Here is a 16,519-nt window from a genome sequence, read left to right on the forward strand (position 1 = left end):
GAAAAATAATTTAAATCTCTCAGCTACTTAAGAAACCTTGTTGGTGTATACTCTCATTGGGCGCTTGCTTTAGGTGGAAATAGTTATTTCTGATTATTATACTTTGGCATTCTTATTAGTAAATTCCTTCCATGATAGTTGAAGTTCTTCTGAGTACACATCTTTTTACCCTGGCCGTTTCAAAGGTGAATTAGGAGAATATCATATTCTTGTGGAGGTAGGGATGGAGAGCTGGTGGTGCTTTTGAGAAGTCTCCCACCTGATGAATGAGGGTTCCTCATCACCTATGGGAGAGTCTCTTCATGTTGGGTGAAGGTTAGGGACTTGGGAGAAGTCTACCCCCTGGAGTAAGTCCTTTTACTCCTGTTGCTGACTAAACCATATCATTGATTTTTCTTGCTAGGAATAACTAGTATCCTTTTTTGAAAATAGAATGGAATCTCCTAGAGGCTTAAGATAATCTGTGTAACCTCCTATGTATTAATGATGAAATTAATTGCATTGAATTATTTTAAATAACTTCAATTAGCCATGAAGTTGTTTCTTGTATCCTTATGCATAACCAAAGGAGACAACCATCCAGGTTAAAAGCTCTCCAAGAGCAACCATTCAGCATTTTGTTTCATTATTCAATCACACTCACAGCAGGGAAGTTATTTTTCTAATTTTACCTAAATCTCACTTGGCCATTTAAATCCATTTTTGTGAAGATTTGTGCCACAGAGGGGAACAGCAAGTCAGAATCTGCCTTATCCTTTACCCTTAGCTTCAGTTGCTTTTAAAGTAACTATTTTTTTTTCCTTTATAGTCAGCATTTTATTTCACTCTCTTGACCTTTTTATTATTTCTTTGGGGGTTTTGTTTTACTTGTCTCCTCCCACCCCCACCCCCTTTTTAAAAAAATAAACCATAGAATCCCTCTAAAGTAAAGGCATTGGAGAGTTAGGGTGTGGGGACGTGGGGCCAATGCCAGAGGCACCTCTTGTTGGGATGATGGGTTTTTAAGTACAGGCTTGGTTAAACACTCTGGTTTGCCATGTCCCCAGTAGTCAGTTGGTGACTCTAGCTATACTTTAAGCAACTAACTCATGATTGCATGTCTTAATCCTTCAGTGTTTTGGTAGCTTTTTAATAACACTACTTTCTGTTTCATGTTTGTTTGGGAAAATCTCTCCTGGACCCTGGGCTTTTCTTTCCTTTGCTTTTAGCGTGTGGCTTTTTGCCAAATTTTTTCCTTAAGTGTGTTTTTGTATTTTTCATTGAATTGGATTTTCTCATGGACATTTTATTTTGAGTCATTGTGGTACAACTGAAGGCACTGTTTTTAAAGGCACATGATTTGGACTCTCACTCTTGCCCTGCCAGCTTTGGACATTGCCTAGATAAGAATTCTCAAACTTTATAGTCTCAGGACCCTTTTGTACTCTTCAAAATTACTGAGGACTCAAATGAGCTTTTGTTTATATTGATTATGTCTGATGATATTTACAAGAGTTAGAAATTGAAACAACTTTGTAAAAAAAGTTTCATCCCTATAGACCCCTTGATTCACACTTTGAGAACCATTGTATAAAATGATTTAAGGTAATTTTCATTTAGTAATCCTTTGTATTCTGCCACATGAGCATATTAGCCTGTATTTTTAAATTAAATTTTATCCTTTAAAAAAATGAACAAAATTCACTTCTCTCCATCCTACCTTTTACAATATAGAAAAAATAACTCCTGTAATAAATATGTATAATCAATGAAAACAATTTACATGTTTACCATGTTTTTAAGAAAATGTTTTATTACTATCAGTCATAATATTTATTAGTTTATTTATCACACATTTACTGGCATATGCCTTCTTCTAAATTATTCTATAATATGAAATAATTCTTAGCACCAGGTCTGAGACTAAAGGGTTCCCAGTAGATTTCTACTTACTTGACACTGAAACATTGTTCACATTTTCACTTACCTGAGAACTAGATTCTGCATCCATTCAAATTAGCAAGGTACTTATTAAAATTACTAAAAATAAATATGACTAGGTGGAAGAAAACATGAAAAGACCTAGCAAAGAAGTGGTGACGTTTTATATGCTCTCAGTGTTGTGGTGATTAATCAATACTGTGGCATTATTGGGCTATTGATACATAATTTATTGTAGTGTCTTCCTGAATCTTTATGGCTATTGTCTTTAGTGTCAGCAAATTTGGGAAATCTGTGAAGGTGGGCATTAATTATCTAAGGGAATTAGGTTTATTTAGCATAATTACAACCAAAAATAATTAAAGTCTAATTAAGGCATTTAAGTAACAACTATTATATGCCCCATGAGGAGTAGGTATATTCATAGGGTACTTACAAATCTTGTTGTGTTCAAAGAAAAACAAAGTCAAAATTTAAAGACTATAATAAAGCATAAAAACAAATATTAAATGTAGCAGAGTTCAAACAATCCCTTCATCGAAACCGTTCCCAAAGAGTCATTGATTTTGATGCCCATGTGCATAGACCATGTGGAAGCACATTTAATTATATTATTAATATTCATTTTCCTATTTCTCATTTGGAGAAATGGAAGATATTTGAAACTATTAAGATGTATTTAGAAATCCTTGGCCTCAAGTCTATGAATATTTCCCAAGGAAAAATATCAGCTGGATTTATTTCTTGGTATGAAATCCTTTTCTTCTTATTTTTCTGTTTGGGCAAATCATGTTGTATCTTTGGTCTCCCTTAATTTGTTTTTATGGGTTAAGCCCACATCAAAAATCTGTCTCAAATAGAGAGATAGTGTAAATGAATAGATTCTTGCACTGAGGATCAGGATGCTTCTTTCCCTCCTGGCATTGACACTTGGCTGTTTTGGGGAATCAGGTTTAGTGACCCTAGTTTTGTCACTTAGAAACATGGAATGATTTTTGTCCTGCTTCCTCAGACAGTGTTGAGGAATGTAGTAGCAGCTTTAAAGCACTAAACAAATGAATGTATTATTATAGTTTTTTGAGTGGAGGGAGACCTTGACCTTTTGTTTTTTAAGCCTTTTTTCCTGGAATGTGTATACCTTCCCTCCTGTCTGCTTTTGTCATTGGCCATGGCATGGTCATAGCATTCTGTCATCGTTATCAGGATAAAGTATATCTTTTCAGTTTTGATTTAAAGTTATCCTACAAAACAGAATGTCAGACTTTGAGAGGTGTCATTCCAAGTACATATTCTCTTATTGTAAAAGAGTAGGAATTGGATGGGCTAGCTAATTCTTGCTGCAGGTCACTGGTTCTTCTCAATGAAAGATGCTCATCATTCCCAGACCTTTTAAAAGTGGCTCCCATTCCCTTTGTGCAGCTCTCTCTATGTATATACTGTGGCCTGCTTTCTTGCTTTGGCCAAATGTTTTTAATCTGCTTACTACTGAGCAGAGCAAATAGAGCTCCAGTCAGAATTCAGGAAGCACAGACAATTCTTTGGCAACTATACCTAATCTGAATCTAAGCTTTATTAAGTTATGCCCTAGTTGTCTAGCAGCTATGAGCTTCTTAAATCAGATGCTTTTGCTACTTTTCACCAATAGCTAGAGCTACTGTTAGATGTTGTATACTCTTTGTTAATAGTTTAGTGTTTTGAAGACATTTTTTCCCTTTGGTAGAGAGTGACTATTTAATGGTATTGCCAGTCCTTATTATATTTTGAACCCCTTTGGTTTTTATATGTTACAATCATCTAAAGGGTTTGAAAAGCCTGAGGGCAGGCTACCAGGGCAACTGGAATAAGGTGTACAAAAGCTACTGACATTGCCTGATTGCTTTGTGACTCTGTTGCCATCTGGATTGTATTTAGTCTTGCTTACAGCGCTCTCTGTTTTGCTTGTTATACTATGTTGGGGAGTAGTCCTCTGTTTTGTACATGGCTAATGCTTTCCATGAAAACGGCTTGTTACATCAGCTATGGAGTTCTGGGTCAGGTCTTCCTCTGTGGTGTGCACCCAATGATCTCCCTTCACCCTGCCACATGACAAAACCAAAATATAACAGCTTACCAGCCAAAAACTAGTAGCCCTGTACAGGGACTTGGTTTCAGCTATTTAAGATTACCTTTGACAGTGGTCATCAGCTTAATTCTGTGAGCAATATCCTCTTGTTTCATTCAAAGGATGAGCATATTTTTACTCTATCACTCACAGACAAGGAAATGTGGGGTTTTTAGAGTCTGCCTGTATACAGCAGCCCCCCTTCAATACTTGTTCCTGAAGATATCTCCTGGCTTTCAGGTTCCCAGCACCTTTAATACCTTGACTTCTCAAGCTCCTCTACCATGCCAGCCATGCCATAATCCTGTGATAAGACCAAGCCACAGAATGGATGCTGAGTAGTTGGCAGAGGGCAGAATCTGGCCCTGAGAGTCCTGCAGGATCGAGTTAAGTGAGAAGGTGTGCTCTGGGAAAAGCCATTTGGTAATTAACCAAAGAGACCACTGGATGGGCTGAATTTTTATAGTTTGCAATTCACAATATTCCCATAGGATAATTCCCTTTTGGAAATGCTGTTAGATATTGTGTGTCCTTTCCAAATCATCCATCATCCTGATGTCATTGCTGGCCTTCATTACTGTTTTAAAATATGACCATTTCTTGTCCTGCCTCTTCTTTGCATTTGTCACATGAAGGGGGTGGGAAGATGGGTGTTTTTGGCTCTGTCGTTTACTATGCCCGATCTACAGAACAATTCTCTCTTTATTCTTTGCTGACTTAATTTTCTTTCCTTCCCTTTCTCCAGTTCTTTATTATTGTTCTGTTTGCTCATCACAGCTCATGATCCTGGTGATTGATACCTTGGGTTTGGTGTGGGGGGGACTGGTCTTTCTTATCAGAATTTCCAGAAATAACATCAGTATATGAAAGAAGTGATTCCAGAAATTATAACTTGTTAGATACATGCAGGGGAGTAGAGGGGTGGTGGTTCATTGGTGTCAGTGAGAGTGCATCTTTTGGTATAGGCCTGAAAAGATACTTTGTTATGAAGTATTTTAAGTTCTAAATGAAAATTTATAAGGATTTGGAAAAGGCTATGCACTCATACAAATACCATTTTTGGGGGGCCAGCTAGGTGACTCAGTGTATTCAGAGCCAGGCCTAGAGTGGTGGGTCCTGGGTTCAGATCTAGTCTCAAACATTTTCTAGCTGTGTGACTGGGCAAATCACTTAACCTCCAAACTTCCATTGCCTAGCTCTTGCTGCTCTTCTGCCTTGGAACCAATGCACAATATGTATTTCTAAGATGGATGGTAAGGTGTTTTTTTTTTTTAATAAAATGCCATTTCCCATCCTTCAAAATAACACTTCCTTTGTATACTCCCAGCTATCTGAAGCTCACATGAGGTTTGTGATGAGAGTATGGTTGACCTTCACTTGTCGGTTGTGCTGGTCTCAATTCTCCCTTGTAAACCTTTCTTTGATCAGTATAAATTTTTGAAATTATTTTTTACTTTAATTTTTTTAAACCCATCTGTCTTAAAGTTGATACTATGGGGTTGGTTCCAAAGCAGAAGAGAGGTAAGGGCTAGGTAGTGGGAATTAAGTGACTTTTTCAGGGTCACAGAGCTAGGAAGTGCCTGAGGTCAAACTTGATCCCAGGACATCTCTAGGCCTGGCTCTCTATCTACTGAGCTACCTAGCTACCCTTGTTGAAATTATTTTTGAACAATTAATGATAGACTGAATTAATCTTATTAATCATATGTGTAACCTTTTCCTTCTTGCTTAATAATGGTAAAGAAACTGGTTTGTTTATAATCTGAAAATTCTACCCATTAAATTGGTGACAGTTTAGTATATAGATTACCTTTTGGAAGAGTGTTGTGTGATACTTTTGGGAGCCTTAGTCAGGGTTGGCAGTGTTGTTTGAAATGTTTATTATATGATGGTTACCCACATTTGGAGGAATTAGATTCTGATTCTACTCTCCATCTCATTAGTAGCTTTTACTTGCCAATGTTTAGGAATCTGGACTAGCAATATGAAAATGCCTGAATTGGGGGAACAGGCACCTTCCTAAATTCTAGTCTCAAAACATTTTTTGTGTTTCCTTTTTCAGAAGATGTTCATAGAAATTGTTTATAGGAATGAAAGATGGACATTGTAGGGGCTTTTAGGGAGAATTTAACTTTTTTATTCTTCTAACTGAAGTATTGTCTTGCAGTGTTATTTTTGTGAATAATTTTGCCTTTGGTCCTGAGGTGGATCACCAACTGAAGGAGCGATTTGCTAATATGAAGGAAGGTAAGGCCCTTTCTTTGACCCTCATTCTCTCTCTGCTCTCCCCCTTGATGCACTCCCCTCCCCACATGCATACTGTTTTCTCCAAACTAATTAAGATGAGGTCCTAGGTTGGTACAACATGGGGCTGTTTTTTGTATGGTAAGGAATGTTGGAACTCTTAATGTTGTTCAGAGCCTTTAAAAAAACCCTTACCATCTGTCATTAAATAGATGCTAATTATTGGTTCTGATTGAGACACAAAGTAAAGGCTAGGTATTTGTGGTTACATGACTTGCCCAAGGTCAGATAGCTAGGAAGTGTTTGAGTCCACATTTGATCTCCCTTCTCCAGACCTGGATCTCTGCCACTGAGCTGCCTCGTTGACCTTACCCCCTTATATTTGTGTTCTCTCACTCCCTTCCTGCACTTCGACTTGGTGACTTCTCATACCTCCACAGAAAGTGGAAGGAGAAGAGATTTTACTGGCAGGGGCAGGCTATTGATATAAGACTTTTGGCACCTTAGAGCAACTTCCAGCACTTTGAGTTGATCAGGGAAAGTAAAACCAGAGATCAGACAACCCTACTATACCCAGGCCTGCACCAGTGAAAGCATAGATCTTGCCTAAAGATGTTCTTGTAAGGGAGGCTTTTGGGGTTGAGGATGGGTCATCAAATCACATAGGGCAAGTCACTAACCTTCATCTACCTTGAAATGTGGGTTAGACTCCCTCATGTATACTCAGTGTATATGAGAGAACATTGTGGGATTAAATATGCAAAATTTCTTCCCTGTTTCCATTTCTCATTCTCCTACTTCTCAGGAATTGTGCAAGGTGGAAAATGCATGTATACTAACAGTCATTATAGTCAGGGTAGTGCATAGAGAGTTGGAAAGACCCATATTCAAATCCTTCCACTTAAACATCCATTTGTCCCCCTAGAACCCCTGAGCCTGAGAGCTGCAGAGCCATTGCTGATTTGCTTTGGTAGACTGTCAGGGGAAGTTTCTTATGCCATTACAATCACATAGCCATCCCTTCCCTGTTTCTGTCCATAGTCAGAGTGGGCAAAGGGTTTTTGTTTTTAAATTGATTTTCATTGGAACTCTGCAGAGCAGTTGAACAGTAAAGAACTATAGAGCTATAGAGTACTCTTGATCACTTCTCCACCCCTTGCCTTTTTGCTTACATATGAGAGAGAAAGCTGGGAATATTTCTATGCTGATTAGCAGTAGGGCCTGCCATTTCTTTTTGTACCCATGTAGATTTTACAGAAATGAGGTATAAATTTCCTTTGGCAATCGGTGTATTTGGGAATTCAGTTGACACTTGGCCTAAATTTTCTTTCTGTATAATATAAATAAAATTCTGCTAAGTTTTATCTTTCTTCTTAAGTAAGAGGGAAAATAGTACAGTGTGTGAAAATGGAGAAGTCCTACTTTGGCTGCATTATGATCTCTTTTCTTCCTACTCTATATATTCTTTACCCAAGCTAGGTTCTTATACCTTGAACAGGAGGTGTTGGATTTTCAGGAGCATGAGACTTCTGTTTGCTACTCTTTAAGGAGTTTCTGTAATAAAATTAACCCCAACATATTAGATGCCCCAGCTTATTCCCACACTCGTCATCCATCCAGTTCCCAATAGTACCAGACTTATATAATATTTGTTTTGTAGCAAAAGCCACATAGCTTTTAAAATCTATAAAATCTATCATGGCTATTTCTTCATTTCTCTATCCAAATCTTTTATCTAGTATTCTGTACCTGGGAGAACCAAAGAAAAGTCAATGGTGCCCCCCTTAATATCTGTATTAAAAGGATACTATTTATAAGTAAAATCCTTGGATGTGTTTTTCTGTTGGTTCTTCATGGGAGACATGCCCTTTACTCTTTTCCCTATAGCATGACTAGCTATGGGTTAGTTCACCTCCACTGTAGTTCTGACTCCATATCTGTATGACAGCTGGCAGACTTGGCGTGGATCCTGAGGTTCCCAAACATACTTCTGTATATATGAGACATCAGAAGATGATTTTGCCAAACTATTTTAACAACTTTTCATCATATGTGTCTGTGGCTTTTTGTTGTCCCAACTAGGAGTCATGTTTCTGTCCTGAGTATGAGTTTTTGAGGTTTCTCCTGATCCAGTCTTATATGGACTCAGTGCAAGGGAGAATTCCCCCGCTACCAGTTAAGAAAGGAGAATGTGGTGGTGGAGGCTTGACTTTGAAAGTGGTGGAGTTTTTGTGCAACTTTTTTAGAAATAGATTTTAGGTTTTGCAGCCTTACATCTTATTGATTGTCTCCCTTATTCAATAATTCCTGTTTTTTCTTTTTCCAATTCTGTCATCCCCACTGTTTTTTGTGACTTGATTATGGTAATAATTTAATCTTTGTGTTTCAGGTGGCAGAATCGTATCCTCCAAACCTTTTGCACCTCTAAACTTTAGAATAAACAGTAGAAACTTGAGTGGTAAGAATCTATTAAGATTTTATTATATGTAACTATAGACCTCTATAATCCATTTGAGGGAGTTGGTTTGAAATAGCTACACAGCACAGTAGGTAGAGGATTTGACCTAGAGTCAGGAAGACCTCAGGCATTTCTTAGGTATGTGAGCTGGGGCAAGTCACTTAATCTCTCTATTTCCTCATCTATAAATAGGCATAATATAGTACCTATGATTGAATAAAGTATTTTTTAAAACACTTTGTAAGCATTCAAGCACTATTTACATGCTAGCTATTAATTTTGTCATTAAGAAATACTTTTCAGTATATCTTTTTGATAAATATTGTCACTTTAGGTTTGTTGTTTTTTTGTATTTAGGTTATATACTTTTAAGGAAGAACTCTAGCAAAAATATTATTAAGTAAAACAAGTTTAAGTGTGATTTTAAAATATCTTATTAATATTACTTTTCAAAGGAGAAATTTTAAATAACTAATTTTTGTAAAATCTTTTACCAGACCAAAATTTATAATCCAGGAATTATGGTTAAGTAAAAAACAGATAGCTGTATGCATTGCTTATGGTCTGTTTTTAAATTTTTATTTACCTATATTTAATTCACATGCACTTCTCCCTTTGAAGAATAAACCCACTGTGGTTCATGACATTCTTTTAGATACAATATAAAGAAGGACATGCCCATTTTGTAAGTAAGGATCAGACAAATGTAAACACTACAGTCTACATAGAGTAAAACTACACTCATGCCAGAGAAATTAGCCATATTACATGTCATGGTGGGTACTGCTAGGCTCAGCTCTGCAGAGCAAAGCAGCTCTTCTCTTATGAACCTTGGGAAACTTAGAAGAAGGTTGGATTTTTATCTCAATAAATTCTTTATGCCAGTGATGGCAAACTTATGGCACAGGTGTCAAAGAAGGCATGCAGTGCTCTCTGTGGGCACAAGCCCCCACTCCCTCCTCCTGCCCCCAGTTCATTACTAGAAAGACCAAGGGACTTGGGCAGAGCTGCTCCCCTCCCCCTCTCCACTGGGCCTTTGACATTTTTCACACTCCTCTGCCCAGCAGCCAATGGGAAGGAACAAGGGGTCAGGTGGCAGAGCTAGAGGGGAACAGAATGCTTAGGAGTCCTCTGCCTAGCAGATTAATGGGAGCATGGGAGTGCTTCCTCTCTCACCTGTGTGGGTTAAAGGGAGAGGTACATGGCTGGCCTGGTTTGGGGGTAAGGCCCAACACCATCTCTAAAAGGGTTGCCATTACTGCTTTATACTTTTAAACTGGTGATGTGGAACTCCACAGAGGAAAAAATGGCAGCCTAGCTCTGAAAAACTTGATTGGGCTGTACTCTCCTTTCTTTCCCTTGGTTGGGGTTGGGGGTGGATGGGTGCCAAGGGTAGGCGTGGGGGGGGGGGGGAGCACCATGGTCAAGGGCTCAGCTCTGGCTCCTGAACTGATCATAACTAAATAACTAATCAGTTTCTATTGTCTTTAGATATTGGCACTATAATGAGAGTTGTGGAACTATCACCACTGAAAGGGTCTGTTTCATGGACTGGCAAGCCAGTTTCTTACTACCTGCATACTATTGATCGAACCATAGTAAGTGTCACCTGAGATTTGTTAGTGGCTCATTTGGTCTCTTTTCCCTCACTTTTGCATTCTTGATTTCTGGATAATCTCTCTCATTCCCACCTAGCTTATAACTGTTCCATTATCATTTTACTATTCTGCTGAGTTGGCTTTGTAGGAACATGAGGCCGTTTGTGACAAAACAGATATGAATCTCATATCAGAAATGGCCTGGAATTATTAGCAACCATTCTCTTCTAAATACTAATGAGTTCCCTCCTTGTTTTCCCTCATTTTCCTTTGTTCCATGTAGTTATACTCATTATTAAATGGCAAATTTATTTTTTTTTATTGAATCTTGAGTCTATGTTTTCCCGCATTCTTCCCTTTTACCCTACTCTTAGTGATTTCCTTTGATCTACTTTGAATTCCAAGTCTTTTTCTATTTGAAAGGTGAGACTTCAGTTACATTTAATGTACAATTTTTAAAGTACTTTATATATACAATGATGAAGAATAGTAATCCTGAGCCTTTAAGTGCTTTGTAGTCTAGTGTATGATATGAGACATATATACTAATTTCAGAGAAAACAAAGTAATAACTCATATCTAGTTGTGGTCATTGTATGTATGTATGAGATGTTGGAAGAGAAAGAAATTAATACTTGCTAAGGGTGGGAGTTTGTAATCAAAGAAGGCTTTATTTCAGTTGAGATTGGCATCTTGGTCTAAAAAGCTTAACTGAAAAAATTCCCCAGTTATGAGCAAATGCTGATTTGAAGGATCTCTAGAAATAAATACTTAAAAATAATAAACATTTCCCCCCTCTCTTTTCAGCTTGAAAACTATTTTTCTAGTCTCAAAAATCCAAAACTCAGGGTAAGTTTTTGTGTATGATGTGCTTTTTCCTACATTTTAGCATCAAAGAGTAATAATAGTTTATGTAATGCAAATATCTACAATTTGAAATGGTTTCCTTTAGAAGATGTGAAAGCACAGGGTTGTGGGTGACTATTGTCATAAAGAGTATCTTTGGTTTGAAAATTTTTTAAAATGTAATTTTTTGCTAATGTATTTAACAACCATTTCTTGAAGATTAAAAACTTTATTATTATTATTATTATTTTAAACCCTTACCTTTTGTCTTGGAGTCAATACTGTGTGTTTTATGTATTGGCTCCAAGGCAGAAGAGTGGTAAGGGCTAGGCAATGGGGGTCACGTGACTTGCCCAGGGTCACACAACTGGGAAGTGTCTGAGGCCACTTTTGAACCTAGGACCTCCCATCTCTAGGCCTGGTTCTCAACCCACTGAGCTACCCAGCTGCTCCCCAAAACTTTTTTTTTAAAACCTCTTACCTTCTGTCTTAGAATGACCTGCCAAGTTTGTAAATTTAGAGGAATTAGAAGGATGATGAGGCCTTCTACAGAAATAAGGAACTTTGGGAGAGGAGTGGAATTGAGGGGAAAGATAACAATTTCTAATTTGGATATTTTGATTTTGAGATACCTGCGGAGTAAGGTGGAGCTGATACTATACAGGATATATAGAAATCTGTGACTCATCAGCCAATGATAAGCCATTGAATTCAAGTGCAATTTAGTGCAACTAACTTTTTTTTTTGTACTTACCTTCTGTCTTAGAATCTTAAGTATCAGTAGTTAAGTAGGACCAAGGGCAAGTTATTCACAGTGACCCAGGCAATCCTGTTGGTTACTGTTAAGTTTGAGACACTTCTTTTCTTTCTCTTTTATTTAAAAAATCTTAACCTTCTGTCTTAGTATCAATTTTAATACAGAAGAGTGGTATGGGCTAGCTATTTGGATTAAGTGACTTGCCCAGGGTCACACAGCTAGGAAGTTTTTAGGGTAGATTTGAACCCAGGTCCTCCCAACTTCAGGACTATTACTGTATCCACTGTGTCACCTACCTGCCCTTGTGAAACAGTTCTCACAGTGCCCCAAACATATGAAATCACAGTCTGCATCCAAAACAAACATTGAACACAAATTTGATTTTGATGAAGTTCAGGTTCTTGTGCATTTGAGCCAAAAATATTTAGTCAACTGGTTAATATTCAAAGCAAGAATGCTTGTATATTCATGTAGATCTTGACTATTTGCATATCTGAGGTTTTAGGATCAGTTTTGAGTGGTTGTGTGTTCAGGTTATGAATCTTTTATGTACATCAGAACTGATACTTGACAGTGAAATCTATGACATTTTGTTCTAGGAGGAGCAGGAGGCAGCCCGACGCCGGCAACAAAGAGAAAGCAAAAGTAACACAACAACCCCCACAAAGGTCCAAGAAAACAAGGGAGCTGTTGCCTTGGAACCTCGCATGGTAAATATTTGTCCCTGAATCCTTCTTGACACTACTCACTAATTTAAAGAAGATACAACTAAAGGTACAGATTACATGTTTCAACCTACCTAGTTGGTTTTCATCTGTTCTTGAATAAAAGTCTTATTTCACAGTTATCTCCAGGTTAATTACAGCTGTGGTGTATTAAAGCTGGAAGTGTCTTTAGACAAAGGGATAGCCAGACTTCGCTGTTAGTGCACCACACTGAGAATCAGGAACCTTGATTTTAAATACTACCTCATTATTGTTTCCTATGGCAAGTTATTACTTAAATTTGTTCAGCCTTAGTTGGCTTTTTAGAAAATGAGGCTAATAATAGCTTTTACTCAAAGGGTTATTTTGATGATCAAATAATAGTTATAAATTACTTTGTAAACCTTTAAAATTACTCTAGAAAAGTCAGCTGCTTATCATCTTCATGATCATTATCATCCTCTTTCCCATTCCTTTCATGTCACTAAAGAGGACAATAACATGCAGAGAAGGCTCAAGTCAATAAGCATTTTTAACAGTATGTCCATTGTATGCCATACCAGGTACCTAGATATTTGATGAATAACAAATACCACTTGATGAACCTTATTTTGGATTTAGAGAAGAAAAATCACAGTTGGCAAGAAAGCAAGAAGTGAAGTGTGAAGTTGGTGATTAAAGTGACTCTTTTGTCTTTTGTTATATATTGTCAATTGATTCTGACCCACTCCTACCCCTCTTGCTTTGGGGGAACCTGGCTTCTTCTTTGCGGGGACCCCCCTTTTCCCTTTTCTTTAGGATTCTGGTGCTGAAGAAGATAAAAATGGGGCGGCTGCTCTTAAGAAGCCATCTCCTTCCAAGCCTCGAAAAAAGAAATTAAATAAGAAAGGAAGGAAGATGGCAGGAAGAAAGCGTGGGCGTCCCAAGAAAATGAGTGCTGCAAACCCTGAACGCAAAGCCAAGAAGACTCCAACTGCCTTGGAACTTCTGCATGCTCAGACTGTGTCCCAGGCAGCTGCATCCTCTCCTCAGGGTAAGGGCCTTGGGGTCATCAGCATGACTTAATCCATGTCTTTGAATGCTAATATTTTTATTTCATGTTCAACAATTACACAACCAAGGAAAGTTTTTTTTTTTTTAGGGAGAAATGGGATGGTCAGGGAAGAGGAGAAGGGCAACCTTATTTCTGCTTTCATGGTTTCATTTACACTACAAGCATGTCCCATTGAGATTAAAAATTTTTTTTCAGTAAATAATATGTATCTGAAACAGTGTAGTCAGAAAAAAAAAACAACTGTATATATGCTCTATTGATAGATGCTGGCTCTGGGAACCTTAACCACTCATTTTCTTTCTCTGTGTCCAGAACAATTCATAAACTATATAATTGCCTAACTTTTGCTTATCTGCTTGGTTGGGGTTTATTTATTTATTTTTGTCTTTAGCTCCCTGAACCAATGAAATTATTGCCCCTCTTCTCCCTTCAGCTGATGGTAAAGGGAGGGGAGAAGGGAAAGGGCAGACAGAGAAAGGAGAATATGAGAGAGAAAGAACCCACAAGATGTTTATTTTATCTTTATGGTCCTCCTAGTATATTGTACATCTAAGGAAATCTGAACCTGAGAATTCTATAACCATTTAACCATACTGCCAAGTTTTCTCACCTGTAAAATGTTCTTAGTTTCTACCACTTGTGAAGTTGATTTCATAATCATGGAAATAGTATACATGATGTTTATCAGTTTTGGCAACTCCTAGAAACTTGCAAGAATTATAAGGTGCAAACTAGTTTATTTAAAAGATTTCTTTTCCCTCCTCTCCCCAGTTAACTCTAGTTCTTCAAAGAAGTTGGGAAAAGAGAATAGTGGTCACAAACTAGTATTTCTGGTAGGTAGAGCACCATCTAGGCCTTTTTTTTCATTGCTCCCTGCAGAATATTTCATTGCTATTATTGTATAAATCAAAATCTGATAGTTATCAGTCTATCTCCGTCCATCATGATTCTCACTTTGGCCCATTTACAGTCACCTTCCCTCTTCTTCCTCCCCCAATTATATGATATTTTTATATAACACTTGTAGTATAATCGAGTTGAAAAAGGTCAGTTCAAGATTGTTTATTTGGATGCATTGAGTAGAATTCACTTTCATATTTCCAAGATAGAGAATTGGTCTATCCAAAAAACAAACAATAAAAAGATTCCCACACATTAAAATTCAGCAAGGCTTATGTCTTCTCCAGTTAGTTTTTCAATATGTTGGTTTGTTCTCTCTCTTTAGATGCATACAAGTCACCTCATAGTCCATATTACCAACTACCTCCTAAAGTACAACGGCATTCCTCCAATCAGCTATTGGCAACACCAACTCCGCCTGCACTCCACAAGCTTTTAGGTAATGTCCCTTTTGTTTACAGATGACATAAGTTTTTTTCTATCACTTTCCAGTGTTGGTGTGAATCATACTTCCTGGGATTCCTACTTTTGAGTTGAAAGTGTCTTGGATGGTTTAAAGGAATTAGTAACCAGAACCTTCTGTTTTCAGTTCACCAATGTCCTCAGAGCATATTTATTATGATTGTAGACTAATGTAATTTGATAGTCATCCACTCTTATTTTTCTTTAGATAATATACCAGCTCCCATCTGTTACAGTGTCACAGGTGCTAAGGATTAGAGAAAACATCAGCCTAAACAACTTAAAAATCTGGCCTTTTGTTATATCCCTACCCCAATTTGTACTTTTAAGTGTCCTTCCCTGTACCTGGAATACAGTCTCTTGTACTGTCTTCCACAGAGCTTTCCTTTTCTTTCATCAGCATGGAAATTATCAAGTACTTACTTCATGAAAGGTAACACACCTGCTGCTAGTCCGTCTCATGATTTCCAAGATAATTTCCAAGATATAGTTTCATTTGGAATATAAAAACATTAAGTAGAATAAGAAATGCTCTTATTGCTACCTTAGTCTGCTTGTTAGCTGGCGCATTCTCTCTCAAAACTAATGTTTCATAAGTCAGAAAAATGTTTCAGTGATTTTAGTATGCTCATTCTCCACATAATTTGTGAGAAGGTTGAAACCTAGTGAATAGAATCACTGATTTAAAAAAAAAGTGCATTATTCATTAACCCTTGCAATCCTTTAGATTGTTTCCTTAAAATAAATAATGGGGGTAGCTGGGTAGCTCAGTGGACTGAGAACCAGGCCTAGAGTTAGGAGATCTTGGGTTCAAATTCGACCTCAGACACTTCCCAGCAGGGTGGCCCTAGGCAAGTTACTTGACCCCCATTACCTAGTTCTTACCACTCTTCTGCTTTGGAACCAATACACATTATTGATTCTAAGACAGAAAGTAAGGGCCTAACCAAAATAAATAATTAATTGAAAAAGGAGGGAATAATATAAATAAAACTAACCATGATCAGATGGCAGAGCCCATGGAAAATATGATCATCACAGCAGGGCTGGTGTCAGAAATGTACTATGTTATTTTGGACATTAATGTTTGTCACATAGCTCTCTTTGCAAAAAGAGGGGCTACAGGAAACTGGAATAGTCAAGTGGAAAATGAAAGAGGAGGGATCCAGTAAAGAGTTCTTTGCCGCCAGAAAGGGAGGTAGTATATCTGACCTAACAAGGGGTTTAATCTGGACTTATTTGGTGTTTTAGGAGAATACATTCATTTAGAGTATTTTGCCTCAGGAACATCTGGACTCAGGAAAGGGAAAATTTGCCACCCGCAAATGTTCCCCCCAGAAAGTTAGGGGACGGATGAGTGATATGGACTTAGATGAAATGATAGAGCCAATTGGAAAGAGAAAGTCATGGGGATATTGGAGTGGAATCATCATACCAATTGGTTTGAAAAGTATTTTCTACCATGAGATATTACT

General features: G+C 37.5%; 1 protein-coding gene across 8 annotated transcripts in view; it reads left to right on the forward strand.

Annotated features, from left to right (window-relative positions):
* DOT1L (DOT1 like histone lysine methyltransferase) overlaps positions 1–16,519 on the forward strand; it is a 129,446-nt gene that overhangs the window by 74,072 nt on the left and 38,855 nt on the right. For 7 of the 8 annotated variants that reach the window (XM_056822201.1, XM_056822199.1, XM_056822203.1 and 4 more), the window contains 7 exons: positions 6,189–6,268; positions 8,655–8,723; positions 10,215–10,321; positions 11,129–11,170; positions 12,524–12,634; positions 13,427–13,661; positions 14,908–15,021. In XM_056822201.1, the coding sequence (XP_056678179.1) occupies positions 6,189–6,268; positions 8,655–8,723; positions 10,215–10,321; positions 11,129–11,170; positions 12,524–12,634; positions 13,427–13,661; positions 14,908–15,021 (758 nt within the window). Of the gene's footprint in view, positions 1–4; positions 4,421–6,188; positions 6,269–8,654; positions 8,724–10,214; positions 10,322–11,128; positions 11,171–12,523; positions 12,635–13,426; positions 13,662–14,907; positions 15,022–16,519 lie in introns of those variants that run through there. The other variant, XM_056822206.1, reaches the window with a different exon arrangement.

Source organism: Monodelphis domestica, chromosome 3 (assembly GCF_027887165.1).
Source record: "Monodelphis domestica isolate mMonDom1 chromosome 3, mMonDom1.pri, whole genome shotgun sequence".
Taxonomy (NCBI): Eukaryota; Metazoa; Chordata; class Mammalia; order Didelphimorphia; family Didelphidae; genus Monodelphis; species Monodelphis domestica.